This window comes from Mugil cephalus, chromosome 1 (genome assembly GCF_022458985.1).
Source record: "Mugil cephalus isolate CIBA_MC_2020 chromosome 1, CIBA_Mcephalus_1.1, whole genome shotgun sequence".
NCBI lineage: Eukaryota > Metazoa > Chordata > Actinopteri > Mugiliformes > Mugilidae > Mugil > Mugil cephalus.
In genome coordinates, this window is record NC_061770.1 from 829,619 (window position 1) to 851,437 (window position 21,819).

Consider the following 21,819-nt stretch of genomic DNA (forward strand, 5'->3'; position numbering starts at 1 on the left):
AATGTGCATTCAAATATGCTTTTTTATATAATTTTAACTTTTTGGAGAGAGCATTTTATCATTAGTTAATGACTCAATGCACCTCACAGTCAGTTATGATCAGTTTTTATATCTGCATCACAAATACCAGTGTTTTAGACACAATAAAAATACTGTGGCTAACAACCTTATGATAATTACGTGTAATAAAGATGATCTAGTTCAGGGATGGGAAACTGGCGGGCCGCGATCGCACGCGGAGTGGCCCCTGGATTAGCTTTTTAAAATTATAAAAATATTTCCTCTACTGATCTCTAACACTTTAAAGCTGTAATCACACAGTTCACCACTAGATGGCAGGTGCAGCTTTATAGGGCATCCACCGGGTCTTCTCCATCTGCAAGAAGGAACCCCGGGCCAGTAGGTTGCGGTAGAGCTTAGTATGGCAATAATTGCCCTTAATGCTGGTGGCCAGCCGCCATTAAACACCAAAGAGAAGAAGACGATCATCGAGGAAGATAGGTCAAGCCATGGCAAAAAACTCGATATTCGATAGCCGATAGGTGTTTCTTATTAAAAGAGAAACAGTCCTACTGACTTGCTAGGGACGAGGTAGAACAGCTCTGTAGGAAAAAATATTGATCATTGAATTGCAAAAACTAACAAAATGCATTCTTGCATTTTATGTTCGTTTACTGTGCATCAGTTTTGTTCCATATTTGAATGGTAATTTTTATTTATGAAAGCCTTTTGCACTTGAAAAAAAAATCTAAGTATGTGGTTATTTTTAGTTTGCTTATTCAGATCCTTTGTTGTTGAAGAGTGGAATGTTTATACATGCATTTGAGCATGAAATATTGAGATACTATGATGTATGTTCGATAAATAAAAAACAGACATATGCAGATATTTGGGTCTCATTTAAAATAGCATTTTTGTCATATATGTGGTTAGAATGTTTGTGGCCCTATGTGGCCCCTGATAGAGCTGATGAAAGATTGTGGGCCCCCTCCATCATTTAAGTTGCCCATCCCTGATCTAGTTAGACCCAGTAAAAATTTCAATTTGACAATCTCAAAGATTGTGGATTAAATAACTGTTTGTTAAGTCATTGTCCATTGCCAAATAATAGGATGGTGATTGAACATTTGACCCACTCACAAGGGCAGCTTTGTCTGGATCTCTTGGAAGTGGGGTTCAAAAATACAGCTGCACTTACTTCTTATCGCCATAGGTGCCGCCAAAAAGAATGAAATTGAGATCTTCTAGATTGCCACTTTCACATTTGTTGTAGAACCAATCCCACCTTCCCATTTCTCTGGCTTCTTATTTGGCTCATCTTACCTCCCTATCTGACACTGCAGTTCAGGAACACTAGCTTTGGAGCACACAGTCCTCCAAATAGTATTACATGCAGAACCGCGTCAGTTCCTGCAGATTACAATTACTGATACCACCACAGCCTTATCTGCCTCCTCCTCCACCTCCTCAATTCAGTCCGTCACTCAACTCTTTCACGCTATTTCCCTTCAATGCTACTCCTGCCAGCTCCACATTTCCTCAGCACCCTCATTTCCCAAGCGTTCCATCTCTTTTACCACACTCTTTTCTGCGCTTCCTTACCTTTTCACCCCTGTTATGTTAGACATCCTTGTTTCCCAATCAGTCCTTCCCATTTGCTGTTCTTACTCTTTTTCCTCATTGTCTTTCTTCTAAAACTTCTAAAACATTGGGGTAATGTCTGACTCTGTGTATATGTTTCCACAGTAGAGCAAATGTTTTAGCCATGTAAGATATTTAGATTCTTATACACTACCAGTCAAAAGTTTGGGCACATCTTCTCTGTGTGCCCAAACTTTTGACTGGTAGCGTACATTATGCAATGCCTGATCAATTCTCGGCATCATCAAGAATAGGTAGCAACAACAGATGGTATGGCCCCCACGGAGCTCTGGTCACAAAACCATGAAGTCAGTCTGGGATTACAAGAAGAGACAGAAACAATTGAGATAAACGAATCCACAAAATAATTATGGCAAGTTCTCAAGACCGCTTGGAACAAACATTTTGAACAACTATACAAGATGACCTAGGAGAGTTATTCTGAACGCCTGTTTACTGCACTTGAAAATAATCTACAAATAAAACTAGAAATGGCATCATTATTCAAGGCATTTTCATTTTTAATACCTCAAATGTTTGCACCGTAAGTCTAGTGTGTCTACCTGTATCCTTTTACAATATAGATGAACGTATTGATGCAAAATTTGTGTATTCTGTATTTAATCAGAACCAAAAGACGCTTGAAGGATGTAAAACCATTGAAATTCGAGATAAAACCTGTGCACAATGGAACTGATCTGACCTTTTTTTCTTATCTAAAAGGTGTAATAGCAGCGTGTTACCATATGTCTGACTAAATAAGCAGTCAAAGGACTACATGATAAAACATCAAGCAATTCACTAGTTCACATGTACTGCTATAATGAAGCGTGTCCCATCTGCCTCTGTCTGTTCCACTCCTGCGCATGTGTCTGCATAAACACAGCTGTTTCTCTCACACCCATAACCACAGTCTGAATGAGTTTCCTAAGTATGTAAAAGATAGACAACAGTGTTCCATCAGCAGAGAATCTTTAACTGATTACATGGTTTTAGGTACGAACAAGTGAGGCCGCTTGGTCCAATCGGAGCCAGTGACAGTTTATTCCAGCAAAACTACCATATAAAAAGGCTGACAAAAGCACTGGAGCAGTGTCAGCACCTCAGACAACCATATGGAATCAAACACTAGCAGTTGACATAACATTCGACCCTTTGGGTCTTTTAGAGTGGAGTTTTCTGACATGAGACAGTTATTATGGGCTACTACTTGTAAGATCCATATGACAATCAATCAATTAATTAATTAATTAATTAATTAATAAACCCACATACGTGTGTACCCACCCACACACTCTCTAAATACACAGAGGCTGTTTATAATGCCATAGCACTATTAGTACTAAATAGCATCTTTAACCTGATCTCAGTTAATTAATTAGGATTATCTAACTGTCTGGATTCATGTGGATCTGCATCTTATCTGATAACATGTTGCTATTTTTGTGTAGTGTGTGAGTGCCTGATGAGCGTGTGATATATATGGATATACAGTGGGGGAAATAAGTATTTGATCCCCTGCTGAATTTGTAAGTTTGCCCACTTCCATAGAAATGATCAGACTCTGGTTTTTATGGTTGTTTACTGGTTATGGGTATAGACAGAATATCAGTCGAAAATGCATAAAAAACACACAATCTAAAAGTTATAAATTGTTATGTATTTTATTAAGGGAAATAAATATTTGATCCCCAAGCACAACACAAGTCAGTACTTTGTAGAGAAACCTTTGTTGGCAAGCACAGCGATGAGACGTTTCTTGTAGTTGGTCACCAGGTTTGCACACAGCGCAGGAGGGATTTTGGCCCATTCATCTTTACAGACAGTCTCTAAATCCTTCAAGTTTCTTGGCTGCCTCTTGGAAACTCGGAGCTTCAGCTCCCTCCACAGGTTTTCGATCGGGTTAAGGTCTGGAGACTGACTAGGCCACTCCATGACCTTAATATGCTTCTTCTTGAGCCACTCCTTTGTTGTCCTGGCAGTATGTTTTGGGTCATTGTCATGTTGGAAAACCCACCCACGAGGCATCTTCAGTGTTCTTGCTGAGGAAAGAAGGTTTTTTGTCCAAGATGTTACAGTACATGGCTGCATTCATTGGCCCCATAATGCGGTGAAGTTGCCCTGTACCCTTTGCTGAAAAACAGCCCCAAAACATGATGTTTCCACCTCCATGCTTAACCGTGGGTATGGTGTTCTTTGGGTCATACTCACGTTTTTTCATCCTCCAAACACGGCGGGTCGAGTTAATGCCAAATAGCTCAACTTTGGTTTCGTCAGACCACAGCACTTTCTCCCAAGCCTTCTCTGAGTCATTTAGATGTTCACTAGCAAACTTAAGGCAGGCCTGTACATGTGCCTTCTTGAGCAGGGGGACCTTGCGGGCACTGCAAGAGTTCAATCCATAACAGCGCAGTGTGTTGCCAACTGTTTTCTTGGTGACAGAGGTCCCAACTGCTTCCAGATCATTAACAAGCTCCTGCCGTGTTGTTTTAGGCTGCTCCCTCACCTTTCTCATCATCATCCTCACTCCATGAGGCGAGATTTTGCGGGGAGCTCCAGACCAAGGACAGTTGATGGTCCTTTTATGGGTCTTCCACTTGCGAATAATGGCACCAATAGTTGTCACCTTCTCACCAAGCCTTTTGCTGATGGTTTTGTAACCTATACCAGCCTTGTGCAGGTCTACAATCTTGTCCCTGACATCTTTTGACAGCTCTTTGGTCTTGCCCATGGTGCTGTAGAAGTTGGAATGTAAGAAACTGATTCTTAGAGCAGGTGTGCTTTATATACATGACGAGTTAAGATCAGGAGTATTGGTAATTAGTTGACTGAGCACAGCTGTGTGCCACATGCGCACCAGCCAATCTGTAGGAGCCTGAATTCTAAGTGAATTGTTGGGGATCAAATACTTATTTCCCTTAATAAAATACATAACAATTTATAACTTTTAGATTGTGTGTTTTTTATGCATTTTCGACTGATATTCTGTCTAAACCCATAACCAGTAAACAACCATAAAAACCAGAGTCTGATCATTTCTATGGAAGTGGGCAAACTTACAAATTCAGCAGGGGATCAAATACTTATTTCCCCCACTGTATGCACTCACCGGCCACTTTATTAGGTACACCTTGCTAGTAAAAGGTTGGTCCTTGCTTTCAGAACTGCTTTAATTCTTGGTGGCATACTTTCAACAAGGTGTTGGAAACATTCCTCATAGATTTTGGTCCATATTGACATGATAACATCGCGCAGTTGCATCGGCTGCACATCTATGATGCTAATCTCCCATTCCACCACATGCCAAAGGTGCTCTATTGGATTGAGATCTGGTGACTGTGGAGGTCACTGGAGTACAGTGAACTCACTGTCATGTTCCAGAAACCAGTTTGAGATGATATTGTGACATGGTGCATTATCCTGCTGGAAGTAGCCATCAGAAGATGGATACACTGTGGTCATAAAAGGATGGACATGGTCAACAACAATACTGAGGTAGGATATGGCATTTAAACCATCTTCAATTTGCACCAAGGGGCCCAAAGTGAAAGGAAATACAAGGAAATGTTGGATTATACACTGTACTTGTTTGACCACTTTACAAAGCTGTTGGCATGGCAACCGGTAGTTGCCATTATGCCATTATGTTTCTATAGTGTTAAATAATGAACTAAAACAAAACTTGTCAAAAATTGACATTTGAACATGCATCAACACTATGACAGAAAACACCCTTGAAAAAACAATTTACTGTATTTTTCCAGACTATAGAGCGCACCTCAATATAAGCCGCACCCACAAAGGTTTTTTAAAAAAATGGAAATGTACATATATAAGCCACACTGGGCTATAAGCTGCTGATATCTACTGAACTGATTAGTTTAACTGAACATAACTGAACTGATAAGTTTCCGAATGGTGCCTGTAACATAAAAGTAAAAGTGCTGATCAAACAAAACAGAAAAGTTATTGATTGGTTTATTCATCCTCCTCCTGCGCACTGAAACCACTGAAGTCATCAGCCCGGGGTAAAGCTGGCTGAAAATTATGCTTTTCCCATGCGGCCAGTTTTTTGTAAAAAAGTAGCGGCTTATAGTCCGGAAAATACGTAATGTGTATTTTACCCGCAAGTCCCATCCACTAACATGGAGGAGGTGGATACTACAGCCAGTCATCAGGGGGAGCTCTACTTGCTTTCACTTCACTTTTGAGGAGCAGTTCCACTGTACATGTCTATGTTTTTAAGTAACAGATTTGTGTTGTACAGCATACACTGAGAAAGTCTATCTATATAATCTACAATACGAAAATTAAATTGTAAAACTTGTTAGTAACCACTCCCTTATGGCAAGCATAGTCAAGTCCAATATCCACTCTCCTTATTCTGTTTTTGGTCACCCCTAACTCCTAAGGGAAATATCTAGCTATTAAGTTGCTTAATGCACCACCATTTTCACCAGCAAATTGATCCTTGGTGCTAAACAGTTTTCTCAACTGAAAATTATGCTGTGAGCTGTGAGAGTGAACCAAAACAGTACATTTACAGACTAGACCGAGCAAATATTTTAAAGAACAACCTTTGAGTCATGGCAAAGAATTTTCAGTGTCAACCTGGATGAAAGTAAAACTCAATCACTATTTTACAATAACCTAAATACCAAAATATCAAGTGAATTATAATATCACTCCTATTACATTAAAATGACCAGTGGCACAACATTACACCACATATTTTGGGTGTGAGGCAGCTGGTCCAACTATTTATCTGGACATGCTTTCACGTTAAAGTGATTACACATAAGCAAAAAAGCAATGACAAGAAGACATGTGGCTCAGCAGGTAGAGCGGATTTTCCACAAACCGATATGAGCATGTGTCTGTGACTGTAAAAGTGCTTTAAGTATATGCTGTATATATGTGTGTGAGTGTGTGTATATATAGACACATAGCACCTTTAGAAATATGTTTACTATGAAAAATTGTGATGTGTTCAATACTTATTTTGCCGGCTGTATACACACACACACACACGCACGCACAAGCACCAGTTGCATTTGTAGTAAATTGAATGGTACAACACTGAGATTGTCGTAGTCTCAACAGCCAAATAAAATATAAATTAACCACTACTGTTTGAAATACTAAACAAAAGAGGTGACTTGTGACTCGACATAAAACGTGTCATTAAGCCAGCAAAGAAAAACCTCACTCAGCCAACACATTTTAGTACGAGAATGTTTTGGTATGTGTCCGCTGTCGCAATAAAACAACATTCTTCCATCCATATAAAAGCTGGTTAGACAAAGAACATCAACATATCCTGGTATGTGACTGTGACAGTTTCCTTGAACATTAATAGCACTGTGCCACTATGTTGCCATCTTTGAAGCAATAAAAACAATAGGAAAGATGAAAGGGTATTGTAAAAAGAGACATTAAGTAGAATAGGTTAATATGGGGTACCTCGGTAATGGTAAATCTGGACTGGATTTTCAAAGAAAGAATTTCAATCTTTAGATTTACCTATGCGTGGTGCCCATCAGTGTGCATGATGGGCACAACAGAGCAGATAGAAAGGGACAGAAAAGAAGAGAGAAAGAGGGTAGCAAAGAAAGTTTAAGCAAAGTCAGTGAAATATGAGATATGGTTCTGTTGCCATCTAGTGACAACCAAAGGAACTAGTTAATTCAGAATTTTGAACTGTGACAAAGTAAACTAATCGAGTACTTGTAGCTAATCCTATACAGTAGCTACTTATGATTTATTGTGAACTTATGTTGCTTGACTATGGTGAACCCTGCAAAAAGTGCTTCACTTTTGTCTTTAGCTCTGCATTTCCATTACTATGTTTTGCTTTAATTACATTCTGCAAGTCACTCAAGAATTTTTATTGGGCAGTAGTTGGGTGAGTCAGTGCAGGACCAATTTTCTAAAAAAGAAACTGCAATAACATTTATATCGCTATAACCACATGACAAAGTCAACATATTTTTCTATGCACATTACGTCTTGGTAAGGTGCAACTGATTCAACTGTGCCTCAGAGGTGTGTTCAAAGAATTGGGAAATCACAGCTAGCATTTTATATAAGCTGAAGCTCCGTCAGAGGAAGTTAAAGGGCAGCTAATAAAATAGGCCTTCTAATTGTTCTGTGAGAACGGAGAGACAGATAAATTTACCATATGCTAATGTAACTTATAACGTTTTTTGCTTTCACCAGGCGCCAAAAGGCCATTAATACATTATAAAAAGAGAAAATCCCTTTTAGACCGTTAGTCCGACTTGCCTCCTTTCTTTCTATTCTCCCATTCTCCTCTCTCATTCTGAAATTAATCTGCAGAAGATGTGCTATTAACAAAGACTATTCACAGAGTGCCACCCAGTGGGTGAGGGCCTTGGCTGAGAGATGGAGAAAGGGCCAGAGGAATGGAAGGATCAGGCAGTTCACTGGGAAGAGGACAAAAGATTGGAGAAAATGAGTAAGAGCGTGAAAGGCAGAAAAAAGAAAGCTGCGACTAAATAGCAGATGCCACACATCTCTCTAGCTCTCTCTCACTTGTGACTCAGTGTTCCCTTTTCCCTGTGTGTGGGTGCAGGACTGAGTCACCTGTAGCGCCTCCTCTCCCCTCTCCTCACACCTTTGTTTGACACTAGAGGCTAAACCCTGCTCTTTGTTTCTGTCTGCTCCTCACACTACGGTGACTCTCTTAAGTTACTACATTGCCTTGCCAAAATAAGTAATGTTGCTGAACCTAAGTAACTACAGCAATCTCAGATCATAGCACTGCCCCCACAGGCTGGTACAGTAGACACTAGGCGTGATGGGTGAATCACTTCATCTGCCTCTCTTCTTACCCTGATGCCCCATCACTCTGGAACAGGGTCAGTCTGGACTCATCAGACCACATGACCTTCTTCCATTGCTCCAGAGTCCAATCTCTATGCTCCCTAGCAGATTGAAGCCTTTATTTTTCCAGTTAACCTCACTGATTAGTGGTTTTCTACACAGCTGTTCAGTCCCAATCCCTTAAGTTCCCTTCGCATTGTACGCATGGAAATGCTCTTACCTTCACTATTTAACTATTTATTTAAGCAGTTCTACTGAGTTCTACTGGTGTTTCTTTTCCAATTTGATTTCATCAAATGTTTAAGTGATCGCCAATCACAATCAATCAGGATTTTTTTCCAACGGCATTTATTCTTCAAAGTAGATGGTTCAACACTATCCTTCCAGTTTTTAATAATGTGTTGGATAGTTTTTAACCAAATTTCAGTTTCTGCTTCACTCTCCTCAGATGTTTTCTATTATTATATTATATATATTTTCTACAACCATGGGATGTGTTTCAACGTGGCTGTTTAAGAAATGAGAAGGTACTCACTGCATCAATTGAGGTTAAATAACTTGTTGCCAGCTGAAAGATAATCGTCCATGCATAATTATCCAATAGGAATCTCATACCCAGTGTTTACCATTAATTAACAAGATTGTGGAGGCCCGCCACAGTCTCATATGACTATTTCGCCATATGATCGGTCAGTGTGAAGTGTACATTTTTGTGATGAAGAAAATACTTGAAGTACAGTAGCCTATAGCCCCTTTCACACTGAGCTCTGACCCTGCTATATCTGCCTGGTAGATTCTGAATCCTCGGCTCGACAGACTGTATCATTGTAGAAACATTGTAGTTTTGGTCTAAGTTACTCCCATAAAGACCGATCTCTGAGGGGCAGAGATTTTTGTTCATTTTTTTTTCAATCAAACAAATCGAATGTGTTGATACACGGTCGTTAATGGAAGCGCATAGGTGAACAGCGACTGTGTTTATATACATCTCCCATACTTTTTTAACGATCATGGCAGCACTCTGCATCCAAGGGGGGATTGGGTAGCAGATATCGGGCTCTGTGCAGGACACAATCAGTGTGTTTACATGCACGTGAAAAAAAAAAATGAATTATTGCCTTAATCGGACTATAACAGGAGAACTTAAGTGCATGTAAACACGTTACTCATTTCTCTCGGAGTTCTCATTATCTGATTGAGACACCCAAATAATGCGATTGAATTGGAATTTTCAATCGGATAATGCATGTGCGCATGCTCCACCACCGCTGCGCTGGTGTGTGACAAAAACGTCAAAGAAAGCCGATCACAGAAGAAGAAGAGAAACGGAGCCGTCTGAGGGATAGCGCGGATCTTACCTGCATCAGAAGTAGCGCGATGCTTTACATTACGTAAATGATTAAAAAATGTAGTATTATCCGCCTGGTTGTTGTTTGAAATGCCTTTCTTCAGGTTATTAACAAACTGCATACAATGGGATGACGTATGAGGGAGGATAAAACAGTCACGCAGCTCTCACAGCAGGAGGTCCCACCCGGGACTTTTGCCGATGTGAAAGCAACAAAGGCAAGTCGACTTGGGATTTTCGATGTGAAAGCGGTATATGTCTAGCAGTTGGGGCCTTAGATGCAATAAATATTGGTGTACGTGTCTATGCAATTTTACTCTATGCAACTGACCTGTGAAACCTAGTAAGAAAAAAATCCAGATTCCTCGACATATTTAAACTTAAAAAGAAGCAAAAAGCAAAAAACAAAAAAAGAAGAAGAAGAAGAGTAACAATAGTTACTTTCCATGGTAACTAGTTACTTTTATAGTGGAGTAATTCATTTACTAACTCAGTTACTTTTTGGGAGAAGTAACTAGTAACTATAACTAATTACTTTTTAAAAGTTACATGTCCAACACTGCTGCCTGAAGGTCTCAATAAATGGGCCAAGCCCTAAAGAGTTCAACTTTGGGAGAGCTCTGGAACTGTTTTTCACCAGCCTAGAAAAATTAGGTGTCCAAAGGCAGGGTGCAGAGCGTGTCAGTAGTGTGCCAGTGTCAAGCTGCCCGAGCCTTAGCTGACTATTGGTGCAGCATGCATGTGCCAAGGTTATGGACAGCAAATGCAAGTACTCTTTGTTCATCATTTTGCTTGACAGTTTGAAGATTTTTCACATGATCGATGTTAAGTTTTATATTTGATGTTTTATATGAATGAACGAATGAATAAACAATTGAATGTATGCATGAATGACTTTGTGTCATTGTTTTATTTTTCAAGATTAAATTGGAAATATTCCTGTTATGCCTTTGTAAGTTCTTATGGATGTTACCAACCTTTTATCTTCATATACAGCAATTTACATTACATTCGGTGGTCTCAAAATGCACTAAAGAGGTACATTGGGTTCGATACATTGGGCCCCTGAGAGTCAGAGACCCTCCCACCACAGTATCCTAAAATCCTGTGGGAAACACGAGTCGTACCTATTTGTTTAGTTAAATCCAGGTGGCGTGTTTTTGGTCAGGCACTGTATCTGCACATTTATGCTGTAGAAGAAACTGTATTTCTAGTACAATTGCCCCCTTAACAAGGTGTATGGATGAAGAAAAGCCTGATTAAGAGTTCAAGAGAGCAAAACTTGTAGCATACAGAGCAAATTTATATGCACCCTGACACTTTTTGGTCTTCATCAGGGTTATGCTAGCCTGGAAGTCAGTCTCATGTTCTCCTGCCCACCTAATTTTTCAGGGAACCTTTTTGTCTGGAGTCGCTCTAATGAACGATGTAGTCAATGTTATTAGAGCACTGTGTGCACCACCATTGTATCTGCTGTAAAATATATTAACAGCAAAATAACAAACCGTTCACAACAATTAACCTTTCCTTGTGTGTGATCATGCTGACAAAGAAAAAAATAGTCACTTGGAGCACTGCTGTCAACTTTACTTGAAAGTGCAAGTTCGATTCATTGAGCATGTTTGTTTTTTTTACTGTGATATAATGTGAATTTCAATTTTATGATTTTGGTGTATTTTTGTGCCCAATATGTTAAAGTGTAAAACAAATATTACCAGATGACATAGGTGATGTGGTTGTGAAGATACAGGTACATAACAGGGGTATGGAAAACGTTTATTTCTGTGGTATCTAAAAACAAAATGAAAAATATTAAAAAATGGCCAAAATAGGCAAAGAAACCTAAAGCTTAAGGCATTGGTTGAGAAGCATATAACATATATATATGTTGTTGGATGATCCGATTAGAGTTGTTTTTTTTCCCTCTGTATCGTTCCTATAACAAATCCAAATGGCAGACTGATATTCTAATTGTTTACGCCAGACGAGGGTCATGCCTGACGAAGTTCTTGGCCCTTTTCATATCCACATATTTTTGTCATAAGTTTTACCTCTTCTCTTGAATATACCGATTACCTCATCCTCTTTCTATATAATCCTAACCTGTTTTCCTGTAGTAATTATCAATGGTATAACTCTACATATAATGGGACATTCCTGCCTTCCAGTCTGTTAAGTTTGCTTTACAGCTATTACGGACAAATCAATTCTGCAATTCTTCCCTGATTGCCAGTCCCACAAGTGGTGTTAACTCAACCGTAAAACTTCTTTCCATTTTACTCTCCTTTTCATCCTCTAGTCCAGACCGCGGGCCACGTACTGCCCTTTGGGCATCCCTGTCTGGCCCAGGGTATGTCAGTCATAAGTACAAATGCTGTGCATGCAAAACGACTCTGTTGCTTTTATTTTGAGCCATGATGTATTATTTACGTCATGGCACTGTTAGAATCTGCGTTCGTTAATTCTTCAAGAAGGATGATTGAAACAGCTTCTTGCCATATATTAACCCTTAAAAGTCTGAACGGATCGCTGGCATCTGTCAAAGCAGCCAATTTTGAATTACCGTAAGTCACAGAGGTTTGCGCTATTGACAGTATTCATTGTGAGTGAACACTGGTTAGTTGTGCTTTTGCCTGGAAGACCTTCTTGACATCTCAAGGGTATAACTAACTTTGTTTTTACCAACAAATTTCTCCAAACATTTCTCTCTTGCTGGGGCTTCGCGATCGTTGTTCCCCAACCTCCAGCAGCGGTGTGTCATCATTACCGTAATGGCATTATTTTATCCAGAAAGCGCAACTTGAATGATGTCCATCGGGTAGTTACGGTAATTCAAATATCGAAAGCTTCTCTTTGTGGGCAGACAGACATTCAGGTCTTAAAGGGTTAAACATTTTTTTGAGATTTATTAAGGTACAGAAAATAATTCATGTCACAGCTATATGGTCTAACATTCCAATGCATTATATCCAAAACTACAGATCGATTTGTGTTTTATTTTCCTCTTCGACCTGCACCAAAACTCATAAATTTAAATATTTACATAATATTCTTATACTTCTGATAACCAGTAGCAGCTTATCAACATATATAATTTACTGCTTTTTACAATGGGAGAAAATTAATATTGAGCAGAATTAAGTTAAAAACATTGTTTGGTTTGGCCCAGATTTTTCATGTGGCCCCCTGTAGAAAATAATTGCCCAGCCCTGCTCTAGTCTTTAGGAAATACCAATAATGCGTCTTATATTTCATCCCTCTGTCATCTCTATGTAAAATGTTAGTCATTTTGTAATGCTCTTTTGGTCATACTGTTCTACCCTCTTTCTTTTGAAATGTAAATCTAAAGCAATAATAAAACATTAAAAACAGTCACTCCCTCCCATCCTCCCATTGTTGCTCTGCTGTTCCATATCCTCTTGTTCTTTTAGGAAATGTTTAATCACCTGTGAAGACTTTTTTTTCCACCCCATGGTTGATTGCCTTTGTGACATGGGGATCTGTAACACTGTCTTCTCAGTGCAGTTCCACAGGAAATACATGTCATCATCTCCTTCATTCCCACTCATACTCGACTCCTCTTCATTCTTCATCCTAACCCTTCACAAAATGTTTACGCACGTTTTTTTCATCCTCACATCCTTCTTGCTCCCAATCACTTAGTAAATGCTTAAAAAGGTGTCAGCTCCTATTTCTCTACTTCTCATATGTTCAGTCTTCCTCGTCCTTTTGTTGGCAATATACCATCACTGTCATCTCTTGCATCTCTAAGCTTTTTTCTGTGTAATTAACATGGCCCATTTGCAAAATGTCAGCTGGTTCTGATCATGGCAGCTGGCTTACCGCCATGCTAGCAGGTAGCCCAATTTGGAGGATCCACTATGCAAATCCACTGAACTTCTCTGCGACACATCTTTAGATAAAGCATAGCTCATGGCTGAACTACAATGCTGCAAGTTACCGTCAAACAATATTTTAGATATATTCGTATTCAATGACATGAACAGTTATATGTGTTTAGTCAGGACCTTGGGTTCAGGTTCCTTTTACAGCTGCTAATCATAATTTTTACTGAAACGGAGTCACTGGATCATGAAACTACAAAGAATCATTAGTTCTACATGCATATAAAAATTTAGCTTGAAGTCATTGTGACTCTCAGTGTGCTTGTTTACAGAGTAAATAACCATCTTGTGAAAGTGCAGTTAAAGATATTTCTCTCCATATTTAGAGACAAATCAAGAGCAAATATTCTCTGGACAGCAACATGATTCTGAAAGACTGCTAATGTTGCGGTGTGTCTGCTCATAGGCATGTGTTCAACACATTAGTGTTGTGTTCAACACTGCAAGACATTTCAAGCTTCAAAGTAAAACTACATTAATGATAAATAAAACAATGTCCCTCTTACAAAAGCCTTAATATTGATTACCTGGAAACACTCACAATTTCATTAACTATGATTATCAATATATTACCAATGAATCAGGCTTTTAAAAAAAAAAATGCAAAACCACCACACATATTGTCCCAGATTCCAGCAGTTTCTGACTACCTGCACAGGTGTGGCTCCAGCACATAGACATGACATGAACACAAACAGCTGTAGCAGACAAATTTGTCATTTCCCAACACGAACAGGGAGGAAAGTCCTGGTCAAACATCAAACCCCAAAAAATGCCTGAGCCACTAGGTGCTGACATTGGGTTTCTAAATGAAACGGATGCCAAACTTGCACAGGAATAGGGATAAGTGCCGATACGCGGTACCATAATGGCACCAATGCTGATGCAAACAGTAGTAACCAGACCAAAAAGCAACACAGACTTTGGTGCTGAATTTCGGTGCCACTGAATATTTAATTACCGCCCCCGAGCTCTATTGCTGTGCCGTCGCTACACATGACGTTACATCACTTTTTCAACTGCATGGACACCACTGAAGTACGTGCCACAGACGCATCCAGTGCAAATCCAGGGTAAGGCAACACAGTCAAAAGTTTGGCAGTACTTCACCTCAAAAGATGAGATAGCATTTTTTTTTTTAAAAAGCCAAGAAATGTGCTGTCTTTGATAGCCTGTGAGACCCCACATCACTGTTTTTATTATGATAATTACGACCATTTGTTGTGAATTTTATTTTAGATTGGTTAATTCAATTCTTAGTTGTATTTATATTATTTAAATTAATATTCTGTTCAACTTGCATGTCACAAAATGCCCAAAAACTTCAAAGGCACCATTTTATATGTTTTGTATGTTTTACATTCTTTAAGAACCGTTTCTAAAGTACAGATTTGGTATCGGTATGTGATAAAACCTCAACAATACCCATCCCTGCACAGGAATGCCAGTCCTTTTTTTTCATTCACTCATTGTCCGTTTGTGTCGTAAGGATAACAAACAGCACAAGATGATCAATAACCTGGAAATTACATGAAAAAACGGATTACTCTGTGTTTCCTATGAATGCAATATCACAAACAAAATGACAATCTTAAAGTGGTTTCTGCCTCTTAAACAGAGTTCTGGTGAGTATGTGTAAACACCTGTGCCAACACTCAAAAGCAAAACACACATTTCAATTATCGTTACCTGCAAGAAAGTCTCAGCTTCCATGGTGAGCAAAACAAACAAGCAATACTGACTGTCCGTTGAGTTATAAAGGATATTCAATGGGCCGCAAAGCAATTTCACCAAAAGCAGTTGATGAAAAACATGGTTCACAGTCCACCTTCAGTAGTGTCTGTTGGCACTCACAATGAAAAAACAATGATTACAGTCATTGCATATTCCCATCAATTATTTAAATTTATACTTGATATGAGATGCCATCTTTTAACCAGTGCTGGATCGAATAGGACCTTTCAAAAATAAAATCTCTATTTTATTCAGCTTATAGCACCTAGTTATAACCAAATTAATAATGTGAGCAAATTTACCCACACACACATGTACAGTATATGTATCTATAGCACAGAAAACTGTAATTACAGGGAGCCCTCAGCATCAGGAGGTCCGCTCGTGCTCAACCATTCATTCTGATCACGACCTCCCTCCAGGATCTTTCTATTAAAAGGTAGGAATATGTTGGAGTGGAGATAAGACAGGCGCTACAGCACGTCTCAAAGCGGGGGAAAGAGGAGTGAAAGAGAAGGAAGAGTCACGTGAAACAGGCACCGGGTGGTGTATATACAAGCATTCCCCTTCCCATGACTACACTACCAAGGCCACACCATTCATATCTCCATCTCCAGGAAACTCTCAGGGTGCAATTCACCACTTGCACTGCACTGATAATACTGTCTCCAGGGCACCGAGGAGAGAGTGATTGGTTAGGACAGAAAAGACAGACAGACAGAGGGAGATAGTGACTGGGGGTAGGAGAAAAAAAAGAAAGACCAGTGAGGAAATGAAGGAGCGAAAACATGGAGGAAGCGATAGAAAAGGGTAGGTGAGGAGATAAAAAGCAGGAGGAGTATCACCATGGAAATTACAAACTCAATCCCAGGAACCAATTTGTGGCATTGCAAAATGCTCCAACATGCGATTTCACTAGGAAAAAAAACTCACCGGACTCAATCATGACTTAAACCCACACAAACTTATCTCCTCCCACACAAATTAATCCACAGCTTTATCACAGACCTCATGTAAAACCTAAAGTCTTCAGTTAAAATTGTTTGGATGACTGCTGACCGATACTGAAAAGGTACCATGACATAATAATGTAACAGTCTAACGGAACATAAGGTGCTTCTCTGTCATCCACTGTTTTCTGAATGACTGAGGCAAAACTCGGCAAAAGAGTAGGTGTTCTAGGTGGTCCTGTGTTCACACTACTTAAAGATTGTGGTCATAAGCTCACCAGACATCTAAAACAGACCAGATCTCAAATTCATTCTCGCATCCGCTATGGTTGTGTTCACACCTGTACTTTAAACTGATCACTTGAGATCCAATTACTTTGGAGAGATAATAACATCAGCTATGAACAGGGACCTGGCAGTAATGCAGAGATTCTCCTTATGTCCCCATTTCAAAAAGGATGTAGATTAGGAGTACAAGCTGGTGACACATTATACTTTATTGATGATGGTTTTTCACTATTGCAGTAGCAATAGTTCTCTGAGGAGTCAAGGGCAATGTAGATGCAAGTGTGAAGTGACAAACACTCCTAAATAACACTTTGCATCTGATGTATGTCTTACCTGCATTGTGATTGTATCGGCTATCATACCAAGTTTAGCTACCAAACTAGTTATAATTTCTCAAACTAAGATAAACTTTCAGCAGAACCATTTAAAAACAGTCTTTTAGCAACATAAAGCCTGGCCATACATCATTGCACAGTGAAGTTTAAACATCCTACATGAAGAAAGAAGTAATAAAGATTTGTCTTTGCAACTATTTTGTAAAGACGCAACTGCAATTCACCGCCACCAACATACACAAAATACTGTATGTCCTCCACGGGGCACAATAAATACATGTCTGACATTTTGACAATAGGTCACCTCTTTTTAGAGGACATGCTTTATATAGCACCGGTTCCCCGCAAGGCTGCATTCCATCTCCTCTGCTCTTCTCGTTTTACACCAACAGCTGAACCTCCAGTTGCCAGTCTGTCAAACTCCTGAAGTTTACTGATGAAACAATCCTCATTGGATTAATATCTGATGGGGATGAGCCCACCAACTGGTGGGAGATTGACTGTCTCGTGTTCTGGTGTGGCACTAATAACCTACAGATGAACACTGCAAAGACAGTAGAGATGGTCGGAAATTTTAAGAGGAACACAGACCCACCCCATCACTCTGGGTGACTCCCAGGTTGATGTTATAGAGTCCTTTTCGTTCCTGAGAACCATCATTACACAGAACCTCAAGAATTAGCTGAACGTCGCTCTCTTATCAAAAGAGCACAACAGAAGATGCAGTTCCTATGGCAGTACAACCTGCCCAAGATGTTGACGGTGCATTTGTACATCTCCATCATCGAGTCCACCCTCACCTCCTCCATCACAGTCTGGTACGTTGCTGTCACTGCTAAGGACAAAGGCAGATTACAGCATTTTATTCAGTCTACTGAGAGGGTGATTGGCTGCAACTGCAACCCTCTCTTCAAGACCTGTACACCTCCCAGACACAGACAAGGGCACGAAGGATGGCAGTCAACCCCTCACACCCTAGATGCTACCTTTTTGAGACACTACACTCTATCAGTACCAGAACCTCACGTCACAAAAGCAGTTTCTTTCCATTTGCTGCTAGTTTTGTGTGCATCATGTCATGGGAAATGTATACATATTTCGAAACAAGCTGTGACGTCTTTCCCACTTTATCAATGATAAAGGTAAAGATACTGGTGATCATAGAGGAAAACTCCACGCAGCTCCTTTTATACCAATATGATGGTCACAATAATTGACAACATGCCAATATATTTGTTTCTAAAGGACAGAATCACACAAAATGTATTCATATTAATGAACATTATTATTATTATTATTATTATTTAGTTAGTTCTTTTTTTGTGGATTAAACAGGTGGTGTTGCTAATGACATTGCCAGTGCAATTATTTTGCAAAACAGCAGGTAAGCACTAAAGTGACAATAAACACAACAAAACCGAAAAGAATGTTTGGTGCATTTTCGATCGTGTGTGTGTGTGTAAGTACCAGTTGTTTGGTTTTCTCAGCGTCTTGCCGTGCACGTTGTCTTTCCCGGATCATGGCTTTAGTTATCTCCTGCCTTGCTTCCTCCCTCTCTCTTTGTGCCACCTTGGCCAGTTTGTCCTTTAGTATTGTCTGCTGTTGTTCAGACCTTAAAACACAACACAATATAATGCTACCATTTATTGCATACTGTCATCAATTTCAACCTTATGGTCAAATGCTTTGAATACAAAAGTCCACAAGGGGGAGACCTACACCACATTTTAGACCTTTGAAAATAGAATCAGCCTCAGTATCAAAGGGACATTTTTTTTGTTGCTCTCGTGTCCTTGTTTTTATTTTTTCGATGGCTAGTTTCACGCAATGTGTTGTCCAAGTCTGGGTATAAATGTTGTTTGAAAGAACATGAGTCAGCAGTAGAGGCATCTTACCCTACTGTGCTGACTTTAGTTTGCTTGACTGAGCCTTTAAAGAGAAGTTGTACATTTAAGTTTTTGTCTCTTTTAAATCAGACAGACAGAATAAAGATGCTGATTTCTAATGATGTCCAGAAAAAGACACGCTGCTAGTCTGTATGGAAAGTAAATGCTTAGCAACATACTGGGTGTGATGCGTCTATCAGGACATAAAGAGCTATTTTTATCATCACAACTTGAACTTGAGTTTAACTAATTTAATGTTTACTGGCCCTCAATTGATTAGCACCATATGAAAGGAGCTGCTGTTAAAATAGATTGAATTTAACCAAAGAGCTGAATATAATTTTTGTAGACAGCAAAGGAAATGTCACACTAAACAACCAACACTGCTTATCATCCAAAATCCGTCCACTAACTTGCTCCGTTAATTGGGGTCTGTTGTTGTCACTTCGATGCTAAATAATTACAGTGATTTAATATGCAGCAGGCAGCTTTTTAATAATTGTACCTATTAACAGGTAGGTTATTCTAGAGATGACAGGCAGATTTTCCTGTAGCCAGTCGCCTGGATTAGGAAGTATGTCCAGTTTCAGAGGACCAAGATGGCTGACTACGGCCCTATATCAGATGTGTTGAAACCATACAGTCAATGGCTGAAACGTTTACCAAGCACAAAAATCTACGTATTCAGTTGAATGTTCAGTCAAAATTACTTTTCTTTGACCCACCTGTTATGTTCATCTTTCGTGTAGGAGGCTGGTTTGCTGGACTGCGTGTGGGATTGAGGCTGGGGCTGTGGGCTCTGTTCAGGTTGAGAGCCTGAACTGGAACTGTGAGAGACACCTTAATAAAGAATGAAAATCACAGGATTATAACGTAAGTACAATAGAATAGAATAGAATAGAATAGAAAAACCTTTATTTGTCCCACAGTTGCAAATTGTAGTTTGTAACAGCATACATAGGGGCAGAAAAGTAACAAGAAGAAAGAATGGATTGTGTAAAAGATAAATAATAAGACAAAATATGTGAGCTTGATGAGAATTACTACTAAAATAAATTTAAGTAATATACAGTTCATTGACTAATCATTTAGTTTCATGAATTGTGAAGACAGCTGTTTGACCATTGCATATCTATTGCAGTTATACAGTTTGTGTTACATGTATTAGGAAATAGGAGGAAATTCATTCAGTGAAACATAATAAAAACAATATCTTCTCAGTAGAGTGGACTTGTGACTAACTAACTTTTACGGTTGAATCGAGACAAAAGATATTACATTTAACTGCACTTTTACTACTAATTAGGACGTGTGCAAACTGGTGCAGTTTGGTATTGCATTTTTTTTTTTAAAGAGGTGGGATTTCTAAATAAAATAGATAAATAAAAAATTTACTTGAGTAACTTTTTGGAAAATTGTACTCTTTAGAGTTGTTTTATTGCAAAATATTTTTTACTTAAGCAATACTACATGAGAGGGTGTGCTTTAACATCATTACTGGCAAGCGCCTCGGTCTGGTAAGTGTCACCAATAATATGTTTATGCGCATCCTCAAGTCTAATATTGCGATTATACACCATAAACCAACTTAAATAAAACATAGAATCAAAAGATTTTCATCTTTTGGGCCAATTTCCTCTCAAAATTAACATTTATTTGCTCGCCGTTTCTGTTCTGATCTCCATTTCTCTGAGATACACGGAGATTATTTGGATGAGTACTTTTTACGTCTACGTAAGTAATATTGTTCTAAAGAAACAACCAGAGTTTGGCAGCTTTAGGTTTGGATAGTATATCATTTTAAAGAACTAAAGCCGTTTCTGTGGTGCTGTGCTGTTTGTGGTTATGTGGGTCTTTAGCTGCTAAGGAGAGGTGCAATTGAATGCGAGAGGATGATACAGTAAATCACTCAATAGACCTCAGAACAATTTGTCCCCCTCGCTTCTAAAATGATCGCTACGCCCCTGGTTAGACACCACAATACCTTGTATTTGTATTATGTAAAAATTCCTGTTTGCACAATTTTAGTAACCCCAGTGTGCTCTTAATAATATTTAAAAAGTACAGTGACCATCAGCAGCTTTTATGCTTAAGTTTTCTCTTAAAGAAAATCTATTGAGGTGAGGGAAACAATATAATGATACCTGTGTCTGTCTGAGGGCTTGAGGTTGATGAAGATTTGCGTTCCGGAGCAATGTTGGCTACTCCTCTCATTCTCTGAAGAACATCTTCTGACAGCTGGACAGAGGGATGGAGATTTATTTAAAGACATTTGACTTAAGGACAACACAAACTCACTGCAATTCTATTTGATTTGTGTGCATGTGTGACTCCAGGGAAATGGTTAAACATAGCTACACCAAAAACCACAGGAGCCACTACCATTCACTGACTCATTGTTTCTATGACTCACAACATTTGAATGTACAACGGAGTCTATCTGTAAGCAATGATTATCTGCAAGACTCTTCCTATTTGCTTTTAAAGACACTTTCACAAAGTTAGTCACAGTCATTGCCACAAAGCCCACAGCTATGGATTCTTAATTTGCTTCTTTTCTTATCCTTCATATTTCAGAGGCTGTTGTACTTGACTAACTTGCATTCGGAGGTCTTGTGTTGCCTTGTGAAAACAGATTCACGTTCAAGTGTGTGTATAAGTATGCCATAGCCTACTAAGAAAATGACAGACAACGTCTTAATTAAAATAGCCCCTTTTAGAAACCCTTTTGTTTTGGGATTGTTGGAAGGCGTGGTTGTGACCAGGACCGGCATAGTTAAGCATTGAGTCCACTTTTTAAATTGCTGTTCAGTTTTAGAAACCTCTTACATTTTTAAATTACTTTTCATTCATAGTATTATACAAATTCAGTATGCTTTCATATTA

General features: G+C 39.1%; 1 protein-coding gene across 3 annotated transcripts in view; it reads right to left on the reverse strand.

Annotated features, from left to right (window-relative positions):
* chchd6a (coiled-coil-helix-coiled-coil-helix domain containing 6a) overlaps positions 1 to 21,819 on the reverse strand; it is an 89,901-nt gene that overhangs the window by 67,111 nt on the left and 971 nt on the right. For all 3 annotated transcript variants that reach the window (XM_047593631.1, XM_047593613.1, XM_047593621.1), the window contains exons 2-4: positions 21,078 to 21,171; positions 19,659 to 19,773; positions 18,515 to 18,659 (exon numbers count right to left, since the gene is read on the reverse strand). In XM_047593631.1, coding sequence (XP_047449587.1) covers positions 18,515 to 18,659; positions 19,659 to 19,773; positions 21,078 to 21,171 — 354 coding nt within the window. The remainder of the gene's footprint in view (positions 1 to 18,514; positions 18,660 to 19,658; positions 19,774 to 21,077; positions 21,172 to 21,819) is intronic.